At 38.0% G+C, this 16,935-nt stretch overlaps 1 protein-coding gene across 4 annotated transcripts in view; it reads right to left on the minus strand.

Annotated features, from left to right (window-relative positions):
• Positions 1–16,935, minus strand: part of NFAT5 (nuclear factor of activated T cells 5) — an 82,906-nt gene that overhangs the window by 21,960 nt on the left and 44,011 nt on the right. For all 4 annotated transcript variants that reach the window (XM_068955812.1, XM_009686993.2, XM_068955813.1 and 1 more), the window contains exons 4-7: positions 14,846–15,038; positions 7,115–7,305; positions 4,985–5,157; positions 167–301 (exon numbers count right to left, since the gene is read on the minus strand). In XM_068955812.1, coding sequence (XP_068811913.1) covers positions 167–301; positions 4,985–5,157; positions 7,115–7,305; positions 14,846–15,038 — 692 coding nt within the window. The remainder of the gene's footprint in view (positions 1–166; positions 302–4,984; positions 5,158–7,114; positions 7,306–14,845; positions 15,039–16,935) is intronic.

Raw genomic sequence — 16,935 nt, forward strand, 5'->3', positions numbered from 1 at the left:
TTAAAAAGCATAATTTATTGCATGTTCATATAAAGCATTTTATTTTAGTGCCTTGGATTCAGCTTCTCAGTTCAATTCTCTAGAACTAAACTATACCAAACAATGCAATTTTAAACCTAAACATGTTATTTTCATCACCCCAAGCCAAAGGTGCTTTCACACTAACCAGAAACGTTCTCTTGGAAAATCACTTTTGTTCCCTTTAGAAAGTTTTTGCCAATTAGAAAAACTTCCTCTTCACCCTTCACTGAACAGCTGTGCAGACTTTTCTTTAGGATCTCTGGAACTCCTGCTGGTTGAGCTGCAATAGGAAAAACAAAACAAAAACAACATAGTTTGAAATCAAAGGAATATTAATACCCCAGAACAGAAGAACTTTCACCTACAGGATTAAAAGGAAAGAACAAAATAATTCCTAAACTTCTTTCTTTATTACAGGATTCATCACAAAGGTTTTCAAGAAATAACCATTTCTAACATTTCCTTGCTAGACACAATGACCTCTTTCAAAAAAAAAAAAAAAACAAAAACACACACTTAGATATATTTTCTGCTAATAATCTTTTCTCTTTTCTACTGCATTTATTACATCTTAAAAGAAACAATGCTTTTACAGTGTTTGAGCTAAAACTCAGGAAATGCCCAGAAGAGAAGAAAATTTGCTTCTGCAATTTTCTAGCATATAGTACGATAAGCAAATCCATAGATCCAAACATGTTCTCTTCATCTGTTATAGGTGAAGCATGCCTTCAAATTGCATGCTTAAGCTGATGAAAACATTCCTGATGAAGCTTATTTGCTCTGCTTTTCCAAAGCCATATATGTAAAAACAGTAAATCCCATATTGTCTGTACAGTTTTACATGACAGAGCTTTCTGGCTGATGCAAGAAGAATGACCGTAGGACTTTCCAGAGCTAAATACCTCAGCTGATACAAATCTTTACTAGAGCCACATCTCTGTAGTTGAAGATTATAACAATTTTTATCCTCTGTGAGCTAGGAAAGAAGATGTGGCCTACAAATACACAACCCTGGAAAGCTCTGCCTCGCAGAAGTCATTATTTGAATCACTGGCTATTACATATATTGCAAATTGTCTTTGCTGACAACTACTTCCACGATTCTCAAAGAACAAATCAAATATGACCATCTTTGTTAAATGAAAACAAGTGCCAACTGAGAAAAAAAATAATTTAAATACAGACATCTACTTTACTATATAAGCACTTATTTCTGGAACCCCTGAAGAAATCTGAATTTCCCTCTGAGCTCCTAAGCATAAGCTACAGATTTTTAAAATAATACATTTTTACTTCATCACATTTAATAAGGAATAAAGTAATTCCAGTTTCTAAAAAAGGTTTTTCAACCACCTTTTCTGTTCACCTTAAAATCCTAGAGGGATAAGCTTGTACTTAAGTTTTGGACTCATGTGGCCCGCTTTGCTTAATGATAGTATTCTCTGGGCTCACTTCATACAAGAAATTGAACTGTAACGTTCCAAATTATTTAACAACCTTTCAGAAAGGATTTTTCTACAACTGCTGAACTGGGTTGCTTGGCAATCACTATGCAGCTACTAAATACACTGAACAGGCAGGAACTTCTGGGAAGAGTAATTTGCTTTAAGTTTGCTAACAAATTAACAAAGTTTATTTAAAAACATAAACCTTAAATAAAGGACCTGCATCCACTGACGTCTCTCCTTTAGTTCCAGGAACATACTGTCACTTTGACAGCAATATTAGTTTTAAAGCACAAGATAAACAGCTGGTGGTAAGTGAAAACGTAAATCATTTAACCTAAATCTAGCTTGCTAAAAGTTAAGCCTGTTCATTTTGTACTATATTTTTAAAAACTTTATTTATGGAAGGACAGCTTTACTTCCTTCTTTTTTTTTTTTTTTTTTGAAAAATGTGAAAACTTTCAGAGTTTGGAAAACATGCCTATCCCCTTAATTTTCTCTCAACTCCAAATCTCTTCTCACTGGTTATGTTTCTTAGCATCTTTAACCATTCGTAAGGACTCCCTTGGAAAGGTGACAAGGAGAGAACCAGAAACAGAGAGGACTAATAGGACACATTTCAATTTTAGGGTGTTTCTTGCCATATTAAAATGCATACAACATCTATTCTTTGAAATGAAAATGCATTTTCTTTATGGTTATTAGCATGCTACTTTCCAAAAAAATCATATTCACCAAGTATATATGTAGAATCGTTCAGAAATCCCAGGTCTGTGTGAAGAAAATTCTGTTTCAAAATACTTAGTTTGATGTGACTGATATTTTAGGGGTCTATGCTGTTTTCAGATAAACAAAATATCAATGTTACCATTTCCTAAACTCTGGGTGCTTCTCCCTTCTGTTCACAGATGCCTCTGTGTAGAGAAGCAGCTCAGAGCCAGGTACAAGGTAGCTCCTCAAACCGATAATGTCACAGTGATTTCAGTGAAGCACTAACAGGGGAAGAAGCAGTTTTGTCAGAGTCCACTTCAGAAGGAAGCACAAGGCAAACTGCTCAGGAAACAATGTCACTGGCAAATGAAAGGATCCTTTCCACATAGATAGCTTTTTTTCTTCAGGTGGAAACACTTCATCATCTTTCTTGCTAGAAAATGAAGTATCTTTTTTGTTTTTACCATGAGATATTTAACAAATGTAAAGATTTATCTTACTATACATTTTATATATTACATATAACAGTAAAAATTCATTAAGCGTCATGTAGTCACCTACATGCAACCAAAGTGCTAATCTTTAGACTTAAATGATTTATATATCGCTATACCTATGTTAACAACTAAGGCAAAACTCTGTTTTGATCCATACTTGACCTTACACGCCATTTAAGACACACTAGGCAATTTGCATCTCAGAATCTTGTCCTAATACTCAAAAAAGTATTGTGCAGGTATAGGGGTTTTCTTTGTCCAAACATAAGAAAAAACACATCTACCTAAGTATTTTGCCTATTTTTTCCCACTTCTACCCCACAGTGTATCTTGATAAATACACTTTTCTAACACAAAGGTATATTCTTCTCTAAATTGTATTCCACTGAAATGATAAGTAATCAAGATATGGTTTCCTAGTAAGTGGAAGCAAAGCATCCAATGAACAGAGAAGATGACTACAAGGAACACTCATAAACCAGCACTGAAATGGTTTCACTGACCAGCTAAGCAGGATGTGCAACAAATACGGCTTTTTAGCTAAGCAGCCTATTTTTAAAAAACAGTCTTTAAAGATCTCAAACTCTCACCTTCTATTTATAATAGAAAGTTTTGGACTGTAATGCGTCTAGGAAAATATCAGATGAATACCATCCCCACTCCCACTATGGTTTCAGTCATTTTAATTTTAATTAGTAATTTAAATTACTAATTAAAAAATGAAAAAAACATCCTAAATAAAAAATGCCTTTGGCACTTTTATAGAAAATGGTTTTTTGTATCTGAAAAACTGACTAATATCATATACTAAAGTGCTATAGACTGGGATGGAACTACATAAACTACCACATTTCTAGTAAACGTACCTATGTATTTTCCAACAACATAAATGCATAAATCAGATAATTCCTCCAGTTTTAAAAACCCTGGGAAAGATTTGGGAAAAAGTGGAAGGGGGGGAGGGAAAAAAAGGATAGGAATATGCCTCAAGCTAATCTTGCTGGAAAAGCACCCCAAACATCAAACTATTGCCTGAAGCATGAAATACAGCTGAAGAGAGCAGCAGAGCCCTTCTCAGCCTTTACAGGGTTTCCACAACTGCTCTTGCAAGTCTTGCATAAGGGATTCTCTGAGACACTCAAATACTGGGAATGAGAGACAGACTATATGCCACATCTGCCCAATATGCCTGCAGCACAGGAACAGTGTGCTAGTATCTAACGTGGAAGCCAGCATGTTTTTAATTATCTCCTCTTCCGGTCTGTTTTCTCGCTGGCAACAAAGCTGCAGTTTCTTATGAGTTGAACAGGAGCCCTGACACAATAGGTACTGACTGCGTTTCGAAAAAAACAGCCACCTCTTTTTGTACAACACAAACACACACAAGCTTGCTTATTCATACTGTGTTGCACTCAGTGAGGAAAAGCTCTATCTTCATGTTCATTGACAAACAGTAATAATCCCATCAACAGCTGTATTAAACATATTTTCTTATATTTTCTTATCTTTTCTCTTGGACAGGTGAACAGAAATCCCCACAACTAGAAGCCAGTAGTGAGCTATATTGAATTTCCTCCTTATTTTGAAAATCATAAAAGACAGACAGAAAGGTAATCAGGATGGATAAGGCTCCTTTGCCAGAAAACAGGGAAAACATTTCCCCACTTGGGGCTTCCCTAAGTGAAGGGCAGATCAGCACCCAGGTCCTGCCCTATTAGCATGCTACCATCTCTGGACTCTACGCAGAGGATAGTCTCGGATATAGTGGCCTCTCTGATATCATTTTTCATAGTTTTCAGTACAAGTTAAAGTCAGTGCAGCCACCTGTGCTTGGTGTTAAACAAAGCATTTTAATAAATAGCTACAAAAAGTTTTATTTTTGCATTGAACAAGAACAGATTCATTCTCTGGCCCAAAGAACTGCCACAACTGTAAAAAGCCATGGTTACCAGCTTCTAGTAAGTCATTTCTTCCACTGAAAGCTGACTGGTGAAAGTGACAATACAAGAGATTAAAACCTGTATCAAAAAAGTCAAGTTCAAAGCAATCATGACAAAATCTGAGTTTCCAAAAGGTAACATTTAGTTTAATAAAAAAGAGAGCAATTTATGACTGATCAGTATTTTTAAAAACAATTTTTAAACTCCATTTTAAAAAAATCCATAAGACCTCAGGCATGGCTATTTTGAAGTAATCATAGATTAATATTGCTTGTTTCTCAGGGTATTTCATTTCAGTCATATTAAAATCCAGATTCCTCTAATTCCGACTTTTTGTTTGTTTTGTTTTGTTTTTGTTTTTTTTACTTACTGCACAAAATTGGGGAGGAAGGTGTCTGAAGAGTCAAAGTTGAACCATCTTTGCGAGTGATGTTAACACGAAATACCAATCTGGCACGTGTGCTTTTTTTCTTGGAACCAGCAATCCCTATCCTAGCTTCAACATCAGCATTTCTCAGCTTCAGTATTCCCACGCAATCAACCCTAACAACACATAACATTAGCGTCAGTTGCCTAACATGACTTCAAAACCAATAAACGTTAGAGTTTGCTAATACATGGGGTTTTATAAGTTTAGCATCTTTAAAAATCTTGTCACCTGTTAAACAAGCCACAAAATCAAAACTCATAACAAAGTAATTACTAAAATATTATTAGATTTTTGATTTAAATGAAATCTCCACATAACCTTTTTCACTATGCAGCCCTATTTTCAACACATCACTGCTTAACAGGATGCTGAATCATGGGAGGAAGGAATACATAAGCACTACGAACAAAACAGAAAACTCAACATAACAAAGTAATTCTCCATTCAGTTTATCATCACAGATCTTCATTCTCCCATTCCTGGGACTATTTCTGGGCCTGTAGGATTACTATTACAAAATATTCTGCATTCAATTAAAGTTGTAATAGAAGAAAACTTACTGTAGTCATATCATTAATTTATTTCCAGTGGAACTTGGTGAAAGCAAGTAACAGATATATCATACCGTATCTATGGTCCCAGTGGAAGTGCATACTCCACTTAGGGCCAGGGTCAGAGAACGGTGCAATGTCAACTTTTAGAAAAAGACCTGCTAGATGCAAACTAACATCAGGTTGTTTTTTTTTTTCCCTTTGAAATGTTAGGAAAAGAATATTGTAGTTTTAACAGGATCTTAGGCACGACAATCAAAAAGTACAGGGACTATTTGATACTTAAGTTGTGGAGAACAGATTTTTGTGCTGCAAAATGAGGACCAAAGAAAAACAGCTGCAGAGTGAAGGGGAGGAGAGGGCAATTCAAAAGGTGGCCCTGGCATTACCATCAATGGAGAAGTGCTGTAGGATCATTGAAAATGCCATGGAAAAAAAAAAAGTTCTACCTGATAGGAAGATTTTTTTTTTTTTTGAGAAAATAGCTAAGGTTAAAGCTTTTTTTTCTCCCCCGGATATTGCTATTTCATCTCTCTAGTATCTCTATACTTATAGCATTAGCACTTGAGGACAATTACAAAACTACTGTTTAAGAGGCAGTTTCCAAATTCATAATGGGAAAAGATTTCATACAAAGAAAAAAAAGTATTCAGTCTGTTAGCAAACTGTATTATTATCCTGCTTAAGAAGCAGACATTGCAAACCAAAGAAATGTTTCTTCTCTTGGCACACAACCAGCTTTTAAATGAAGATGTGTGGCTTTCATGTACATATCGACAGAAAAAAAGAAGTTTCTTGTGATATAAAACAGGCAGGCAGACAAGGCTGCTCAAAAATCTTCTATTTGTCTGTCTTCAGACAGACTTCATCTGTTCTGAACAGCAGTTAAGTACTGTTTAAACACATCTGAAAATCATTCATTATTTTCCACAATACGAAGCCTGTACTCTGATCAGATAAGTTCTGTAAAGTTAGCAAAGCCATAGGCAGGCATCGATGACAAAGGACTATCTGATGAAAGCAACAGAAATGGAACAAATGAAGAGAGAGAAGAGAAAATCCAGAAAGAGTTTAGCCTCGCTATCCATAGTTCCCAACCCTTTTGGGCCTAGCTCCTCCATGCAGGATCTGAAGATCCCAATAAAGCACTCTCGTTCTTCTGTCTTCTGGTTAGCAATTCTATAGTTGTTAAAAGAAAAGACAACCTGTAAAACCAGTGACAACTCTATACTGTTCATACAACGCTTGAATATGCACATGTAACTAAGCTAAGAGAAAAAGTTTCAGAAAAGAGAAAGAGTTTAAGCATTAAGTATAATAAACAAGAACTGAGAATGGGGTTTAAGAGTTTTTCCTTATACATGTAGCTTCACTAAGTGCTTGGTGCATGCCAAGATTTTCATCCTTTCAACTGTTAACGTACCATCTTCTCCACTAATCTAAAAGGAAAATCAGTTTCTGAGAACAGGCTGATAAATGAAAACACTAAAACATATAAATAAATAAATAAGTTACTTACGCAAGTGTCATATTGTTGCTAGGGTCAAGTCCAACCTCAATAACTGTAGTTCCCTCTATATCTACTTCTTTACAGGGAGTTGTGTTTCTCCCAGTTACTCTGCAGGCCTGGTAGAATCCATGCGGTTTCACACGACCAGAGTCATTACCCACAAATACCTGCAGCACTACTGGTTCATTGTGACCCTCCAGCTGAAACAAAGCAGTAAAAACTAGATATTTCAACTGATCAGCAATGTATTTTAATTAAGCAAGGAAACATTTTATGCAGCTGAACTTATTTCAAGTGAATCGATTCCCAGTGTTGTTAGAAGCAATCCTAAGGGAAGCAGCATTTTATCTAGTTTATAAACATAACGGTGACTAATATTTTTAATCTTTTGTCATTTGCTCTTCCATTAAAAAACAAACAACTCATTTAATATGCAGCTGAAATAAGGAACGAACACACACGCAGCTTGAACACTATATATCTTGCCTTCGTGCAGAATTAGCCCAGCTCCTACTTTTAGGTCTCCTCGTGACACCTCACTCTCAGCCAGACCTTGATTACCTCCTCATCTTTCTTTCCAGGATCCTCTCCCCATCACCACCACCTATATCCACCAATTAGCTGAGAAAGAGAGAACATTTGCTGTGGCTGGTTCCAAAGCAGGTGAGAATTTGTTGGTCAATACATGCACATTGGCCAAGTGACTAGCCAGTCAAGCTTCTAGGACCTTATCGTCATGACAGCTACACCTTGTCATCTCTGTAAAACCAGATTAAAATTGACTAACACTTAAACATTGGATGAGTGACAGGTGAGGGAGGGGGAAAGAGTGGAGGGGAGAACAGGATAAATGCATGCTCTAATCATTTAAACCTAATTTTCCCTTGGACATCAATGTAAAAATAAAATGGCAACTCAATGTCTCCTAGTTAAGCTTTATGAACAGTGTTAGGATTCACTCAAATACTTAATAAATAAAAGCAGATTAGACATACATTTCCTATAAAGTTTTAGCGGGCTTTCTGTAACCCATAGAGCAAGCCAGACTTGTTCCGGAACACATTAGTGAAAAAATACATTCATTCCTATACCATTATGTTGATGCTATAAAAAGGTTAGGATCATTTTAGCGCTTTTTTTTTTTCATTAGCAAAATCCCACTGTAGTGCTACATATTGAAAAGACTCTGATGCAGAAGGGAAAGAGGTCACGAAGTATACTCGGACAGTATTACAAAGTAACCTCTAGTCTTATTTTTAGGCCAGATTAACTACAAATTCCCAGGCCAGAGATGGAAATTATTTGCCAAAGCATCCTAGAAAATCCAAAATCCATTTTTATGTTTTCACTAAACCATAATTGTTGCTAGTGGATTTCTGGGGGACAATGTTGTCTTTCATCCTAGATCTGAAAGGCTAGCTAATACTCATGGAAGAGAAGAAGGCTCAATCTTCATTAGTAAGGTGATAGCGAATGAGAGCAGAATCCTCGAAAGGATCTCTGGGGGATTAGTCCCTGGCATATTTTAGAAAATTAGTTCTGGAGTGCTTAGCTAGTTCTAAAAATCAGCAGATAGTAATAAGATCATATATATGCCCCTCACCTTCAAAAGGAGCAAGTAGTTTCTATAGTAGGTAGGTGCATTCTGACTGTTAGAGATGAGCAAGGCCAAAAGGTTTCTGGAGGTGGCCTACTACAGGCTCCCAAGCATGAACCGCAGACTGACAAGTATAGGTCACACCAAAGATCTCAAAAGCCAAGAGAGAGCAAACAAGTAAGAGACCATCTAATTTAGAAAACGCCAAACGAATGAGCTTCACTTCACTAGGTGGTCAAAAGGGACTGATACAATGCCTACCTATATCCATACATCGAGTTCAACAAAGGGTAAGCCATGAGCGCACCCACCTGCTACAGATACTGCAAATATAAAAGGTCTCTGGTCTCTTGCAATCATTCATGTTTATATTCATACAGTATACGTTTGTACACTTCATTCACATACCTTTATGTTCACAGAGCAGATTCAAAGAGTTAGTCTACTGTTCTTTTAACAAGTACACAGTAATCTCCACTTAGTTGGAGATGCTTCTTTAAGTGCTAAAGCACAGTGCTACATAGTTCAGGAAAGCATCACCATCAATTCGTATCAACAGTTTAATATTTTTATCTGACATTAAACTAATAATATTGCTTACTTTATTAGAAGGCAATACCTTTCAATAGAAGCAAGAATCTTATTTCCTTGCAAATAACTTAATAAACAATATTTTGCAAATTAATTTAGATAGTAAAAGCTAATGGAACTGATCCATCCATTCCCACTACCTTTCTGTAATACATTGAAGTATTTCTAAGAGTTAAAAGTCCTCCTATGCTGCACTACTAGTTTTTCAATAAAACAATACACACTGGACACAAAATACTGAATAATAAAACAAAAACTAAGCGCTTGGGTTTTTTCAACAACTCTGCAGTTTATTTGAGTGTTCAGGGACATAGTATTATACCATAACTTCTCTTAAGGATTCAATACACCTAGGCAAATGAACAAGGGTACTATTAGCAATCCAAAGCCTATATCTGAACTCTGGAATTATTGGAGGGATAGTTCCGATCATCATTCTCCCTCCAAACAGCATTAGGTCCCTAAAGTTCCTTAAGTCCTGAGAACTTTTTCTTAATATGACTTCTCACTAAATCTTCACTTTACTCCTTAGCATGCAAGGAGGCAGCTTAATGAGCAGCTAGAATGAAAGGCTTGAAGAAGCATTCAAAAGCAATTTAGGATCTCATAGAAAATTTCTGTGTATTTTGGAAAAAAACAGAAGAGAATTCTAAAACCAAGCAAGCCATGGATACCTGATTGTGATGAAAGCCACTGTTCTCCTACAGAAAAGTGTCTAGAGAAAGCAGTCATTTGGTTTTTTAGGTGTCTAGACCCCACTGATCTCCTCTTGAGAACATTCCAGATTCCAATACACAGACAAAGATGGAGGGATAAGACCACTGACTAATGGACAAAACTCAGCCAGACTTCTGGATATACTCATGTAGTAGATATCTTCTTGGAAGCTAGAAGTGTCAATATCAATGTACTCAACAGGCTCTGTTGAGGAGAAAGACTGAGGGCGGGAGAGGAGGGGTCAAGGGGGAAATCTACTCTGGTATTTTAACACTGAACCTCTTTTAGGTAGATAGCTGAATGAATGGTATTAGAGCCGAGTCAACAAGGTCTCCTTGGCAAAGACAGCGTTACAACAGCTAACCAGTGCTGCTGTTCTTGCTTGAAGAGGATATGAAAGGCATGCAAGAGCTTCTCTCATCATCTTGGCTGGATGGTAACTGTTCTAGCTTTGTGATATTGCCAGCAAGAGAACACCTTTTACTGACGGCTGGAATACCGCTGCTTACAGTTTCCGTTCTGGATAATCTATCTTTTGTCAGACAAGTCTAAGGTTGGCTTAAACAGTTTTAATTTTACAAACTGACGGCACACTCCGTAGCTCAGAAGTCATCAAGTAACATGTTTTAGGACCACAGAACCTGCTTCTCCTCCTCGATCTGCTTAAGAGTGATACATCTGAATGGCTGCCTGTCATACGTGCTACTGGAGAAGACTAGGCACCAAATCTCTACTGAACTAGCAGCAATTTTACACTGTTCTACTTCACGTTTAAACCCCTGCCATACACACACATAAAACTTGTTCTTTATATATATATTTTTTCCCCCCTAGTTCAGATTCACCAAATAGCCCTTGACTCATGATGACTGTCCAACCCTGTCAGGCTTATGTATGCAGGGTATGAACCAGCTTGCCTACTGGTAAAGCAAGCTTGAGCTTCCAGAAATTCAGTAACATGAGACTCTTCTGAAGACAGAATTTTCACTGATGGATGCTGAAGGGTAACTGGGAGAGGAATTAAAAGGAAGTTCAGATGAACAAAGGCCCATTAAGAAAATTCACATAAATGAGCACTGAACCACCATAGCAACAGGGGCATATGAATAGATTCTTTTCTTACAAAACTTTACTGGTTTTCCACATTGCTCATGAAGACTGGATAAAGTGTTAGAGATGCTTGCAACACAGCCAAACTGGACTTTAAAGACCAATACACTTGCACACCCACTTTGTCAGCTGTAGTCAGCACAGATGTGAAGGCCTGTATCATAAATAAACATTTCTTTGTGGACCCGGTATACTAGTTGTCAAGAATTCCTTTGCTGCTTTCTCAAAGTGGCATAACTAAGAAAACATATGAGAGGAAAGGTCTTTCATCTTTCCTATCCGTATGATAGCCAAGATAGTTGTCTGCAAGTCCAGTTTCTTCATTAGACTTCTCAGAGATTTATGGAGTATAAATTGCAGGGTTTATTGTGTTCACACACGAGCACTCTAATATAGCTCACGCATAAGTGCTCTGTTGGGCATAAATATTCAAGTTTCGGTAGCCAGGGGCAGCAAGGGTGACCTTCGTGGGAGAAGACCGTGAACTGCTGTGTGCCAGTCACAGTGATTCCAGCCAGCTCCAAAACCAATGTAAACGCCCCATCGCATGGCAAAACTTCAGCCAGTCAGAGGAGCACATAACGTCCCTGCCTGCTCAGAGATCTTTAAGAAAGGGCGGCAGCTCTTGGGAGAGAAGACGCATAAGGAGACATGCAAAAAGACACGCAGGGAGATGCTGGAGGAGACATGCTGAGGGAGAGATTGCTGAAGAGACATGGAGCTGAAGACGTATTCTTGGAACTGATTCGGATATTGGAAGGACATGCTCCATGACAAACAAGCACATCCTTGGCGAACTGCAGCCCACAGAGTAACCCACGCTGGGGCAGGGACAGCCTTGACAGACTGCTGCCTGTGAAGGAACCATGCTGAAGCAGAAACATTAAGAAGCATGAAGATCCAGAGGAAAATCAGTAGGATGCCTGGAGGAGGGACAGACAAATCATTGCGCGCGTGACCCTCAATGAAGGAATGAGGATAGACTGAGCGTGACCAGTGGCAAAAACATGGAAAGTTGAGACTAGGAAGAAGGATGGATAGGTATTTTGCTTAAGTTGAGCCTGGTAAAGGAAGAAGAAAGGTATTCTCTTATGAGTTTATGTTTTCTTTTTTCTCAATATCCAAATCCGTGATCAGAAGTTTGTGTCAACTGACAGTAAGTTAAATGAAGTAAAAATTCCCTGAGTTGAGGCTGTTTTGCTGGTAACAAGATATTAACATAAATAAAAAGTATAAAATTAAAGAGAGTTCAAACTCACAATTACCTCTGGCCACTGCAGAACTGATCATAAATTCCTTAGGTATACTTAAGGTTTCATACCTTTTTTTTCCTCCTTTAATATTTTGGCCACATTCCCACCACCAATCTTCATGCACAGAAAAGAGTACTAAGACAATAGCTGACTAATCTTAGTTATCTGCGAAGAACCTTTATGTTGTGAAACCCATTTGGAGGACTAAAAAAAAAAAAAAAAAAATCCAACTGTTGAATAAGAGGGAATTTTCTAGCTCGATAAAGCAAATGTTGAGAGAGTGAAAAGCTAGGTAGAAAAAGATTTTTGCTGTAAACAACAGAAATCTCTTAGTTTGGTCATTCTGTAACTGACTTGCTTCCACAACTTTTTTAAAAAACCTTTTTGACCAAGTGGCAGCCCTAAGAAACTATGTATGAAAGAAGAACAGGAAACACAACTGTAGAGCTTGGAACTAGTTTTCATCTTTCTAAGCTGTCAGAGGCAGGCTTTACACTTTAAGCTTTCCTACAGCAAAAGATAACTTTGTAGATAGCTTACAACACTGAATATATTCTTGCCTGAAAGTCTAATGTTACACGCAGTTTTTCCCTTCTATGAATAAATGTTATGTTTGATTTTCAATAGTAATATATTAAACACTTCTCTTAATTCTCACTTGGAGTCTTAACTCTGCTGAAAATGGAAAATTCCTTTTCTAAGATGAATACAGGAATTAAAAAACCTAGATGGCACTCTGAGACAAGGAGAGAGATGCTAAGTGTCTATTCTTCTTAGGAACTCTCTTACCCACAGAAAAATTGTTCCAGACTAGAATACAATGCTGAAGTGGTTTTAAAATTATAACAAACATACTGTGGTCCACTGCAACTTCTGTAATGACATTTGCCATCAGTTCTTCCCTGTCTGTCTCCCTGTAGGTCAAGCATAGCACTACCCTGCTCAGCCCCTCGACCATTTGCTTTAAGAAACTGTCACCAACACAGTCCCAGAGTTCCTGGATTGCCTACACAAGGCTGTGGAGTCCTCCTTGCAGACATCCAGTTGGCTAAAATCCTTCATGAGGAGAAGGGTCTGTGAGCAGGAGGCTCCTGCTGGTTATTCGTAGAAATACTCCTCTTAGTCAGGCAGTTTCTAACACTTCCCTACACAATATCCCCACACTTCCTGCCCCCTCTGATCTCAACAGGTCTGCCTTTAGGCTCATGCTGGAGCAAGAAGCTCCTTACCATACAGCATGATTTCCCCTCCTGTACTTCCTGAACAGTCGGAGCACATCCATGACTGCATTCTAGCCACGTGCCCTACCCAAAGTCTCTGTGATTCCAGGAAAGTCATAGCCCTGTGACTACACATGGGAAAAAACAAGAACTTCAAATTCATACTCTTTGCATTAGTGTGCAGACACCAGAAGAGAGCCTCTGAAAGTTTTCCCTTGGAGCAGGAACGCGAAAAAACTCTCGGTAGCCTTCTTCCTCATGAATCTCCTCAACTTGCAGTTCTTCCTCTCCTACTTGTGGGCTTTGGTCCTGTCCCTTCAGGAACTTAACTTAAAATCCTCCTTATCAGGCTAGCAATCCTGATCACAAACTTCCCCGCCCCCGAGTCAGGTGAATTACATCAGTTCTTTTTTTTCCCCTTTAAAAGAGGTACCGTGATCAAAGATGCTAAAATGCTTGCTGAAGACACCAGATGCACAGCCAGGCACTAAACTGTTGATTGCATCTGCTCCTACCCAGACCTTTCCCCTTGGCCAGAAGCATTGAAGACTCCACTCAGGCCTCTGTCCTGCTTACCCTAGCCTCAGAGCAAGTGAGGGCAACAAACCCATATAGGAAACAGACTGCATCTGTTAAGCATGCATAGAACTGCTTCCTCTTCTCTTTCCCCCAATGCCCAGCTGTTCTAATCCACATGTACTTCACTCTGTTGCTAACCATACTGAGCAGTAAGATCCACACGTACACCTCAGTAAACAGATCTTTATGACTCTGCTTGAAGAACAGATACTGAATATATGAATTTAGACACTTCTCAGAGAAAAGACATATAAATGTCTTTTGGAGTGAAACCTAGCTTTATGTCCTTACCAGTAAGGCATAACTATGACGACACGGTCAGCAGTAAAATACTAGAACTGTCAAATTGCTGTACCAGTTATGCATGTTTGAAGAGCCTATCTAATTACACACAGTTCATGTAATTGTAGTCAAGACATGCATCACAGATGATACAATCACTGTCTTGACATAAAATTTCCTGCCTTCTGCTACTTCATGATGAAAATAGACTTCTTTGTACCTGCACAAGATATAGTACAGGTACTACAGTACAGAGAAGAAACAGGAAAGTCTCCCCCCCTCCTTCTAGAAATGGAAATTATAGGCCTTATTTCAACTGACTCAGTTCCCATTCACAGTAAAGTATCCCTTGGAAAGGGATCTCCGCATCAGTTATTACTAAACAGCTTACCTTTACAGTTGGAAAACCTTGCTGTGTCCGGTCTTTCACTGAGCCTCGGCTGCCTTCAGTCAGATAACGAGCCCTGTGCTGGGTTTCCGGCTGTACCACTATCTTCAGCTCCTTCCCCTCACTTTTAGTAGGATACTGACCACACAACATTGGGGTCTTCTTCCCTCCAGCTCCTTTCTGGCTCTCTGATGTTCTGAGAAGTCAAAGCAGGCCATTGAAAAGATGTTATAAGCAGCTCCCCAATGAAAGCACACTAAATCACAGAAAGGCTAAAAAGACAAGAGCGTATATTAGCAAATAGAGGAGTCATAGTTAAGAGCAAACTTTAGAATTCTCTTTCTGACAGAGAAGAAAACCTGCAGGATGAAGAGGAATGGTGCTTCCCTGCCTCTTCCATCCACTGCAAATAGGAACTGCTTTTCAGAGAGTGAACATAAAGGAAGGGAAAATGAATTAGCATTAAAATATGTTAACAAACCAAAGCACACTTGTAACCTGCTGTTTTCATAGTACATGATACAGCCTGATACTACTTGAATAAATTGTTTCACTTCTGTTACAAATACATGTACACACACACACACACACACACAGAATGGATTTAAGGTTAAATGATACTACTTCAAATAGGAAAACAGCCTCATGCCTGTCTCCTCCTGAACTTGCATATCGATGAAAACTCAAATACTAATTTCTATCAAAACAGATTGATAAATTTATCTTAAAATAAACTGTTTCTTGCAAAAAGATCTGACATAATTGCATGAATTTTAAAGCTGCAGTATATGCAAAAAGACAGTTTCTTCCTAGGTGTGTAACTTGTAGTGTACTATATCTTGTGATCAGTTCCATAATTAAAACCTGAATGAAGAAACCCTCCAAAGTATAACTTTCCATAATCAATCAATTTTGTGTCCACTTTGAAGCAAAAAGGAGAATAACTCCTGACCTTATACATAACTGTTTTGTAGAATTAGCCTAAACTGAAGTCTAGTAAAGCCATTTACCATTAGCAAATATAAACTTGCCATGGCAAACATGACAGGAAGAGACTCAATGAGTTCATGTAGAACGCAGTACTTATTTTTACTGCCAAAAAGGAGTTTCTAAGGCTTAATGACTCTGAAGAAAACGTTTTAAACAAGCGTGAACTGCCTAAAGACCAAATCCTCTTTCAATGTGCAACATACAAAAGTAATTTATCCAGGATTTTTTCCAAGGGAGAATGGTGAGAGAGATGCATTTTTCTTCAAAAATCATTTACTGAGTTTTGCCACTACATGGCTCTTTTATTGATCTAAAAGTTGGAGTAACCTACAGTGTTCTTTTCCCAATTACCAGCTGATTTATACTGATGTAAACATATCTCAACGCTTTTCCTAAAACTCCCACTGCACAACGGAATAGGACAAGGTCTCATAGTATGCAAATATTCCCAAGTCATTTCCTATCTTGCACACCATTTAACAGTGCTTTTCCTACAAAAGGGCCTTCTGTTACTCTAGGGAATGATGGAGATCTCGTCCCTTGACTGTACTACAATTCATACCCCATTGTCATGCTCTTACTTTTAGCAAACTTTGCAAGAGCTTTGAATAATAGTAACAAAAAGGGTTAAAACGTAGGCTGGTGAGCTGTTACGAGGCTTTATGGGTTGCATGAATTCCTTCCCCCCCCGCCCCCGTTTATGAAGGTTAACCATTTTGGACTGAAACTGCCCAGTGAGCCTTTGCTTATTCGGTCTGAGCACAGCACAGGACCTCAGTGTGCTTCCCTGACCAAATCTGGACTGTCGTGTATGCTTGCTCTCAATAGTAATAAAAAAGATGTGGAGGCCAGAGAGTATAAAAAACATTAAAAACAAAACATAAAACACATCACTTGGCCATGGCCTAGTCAAACAGACCGTTATTAAAAAAAAAGCTACATAAAACACCTTTTTTTAAGAAAATAGACAAAATTCTCCTCTTTTGCAGCATATACAAAACTTGTGATATACTAAATAAACTGTAATTAACAGCATCATGCTCTTTCTTAGTGCAATTTAAGCAAAAATACTAACTGAATTCAAGCTTGTTAGATCATCACTT

The sequence above is a fragment of the Struthio camelus genome, chromosome 10 (genome assembly GCF_040807025.1).
Source record: "Struthio camelus isolate bStrCam1 chromosome 10, bStrCam1.hap1, whole genome shotgun sequence".
Lineage (NCBI taxonomy): Eukaryota > Metazoa > Chordata > Aves > Struthioniformes > Struthionidae > Struthio > Struthio camelus.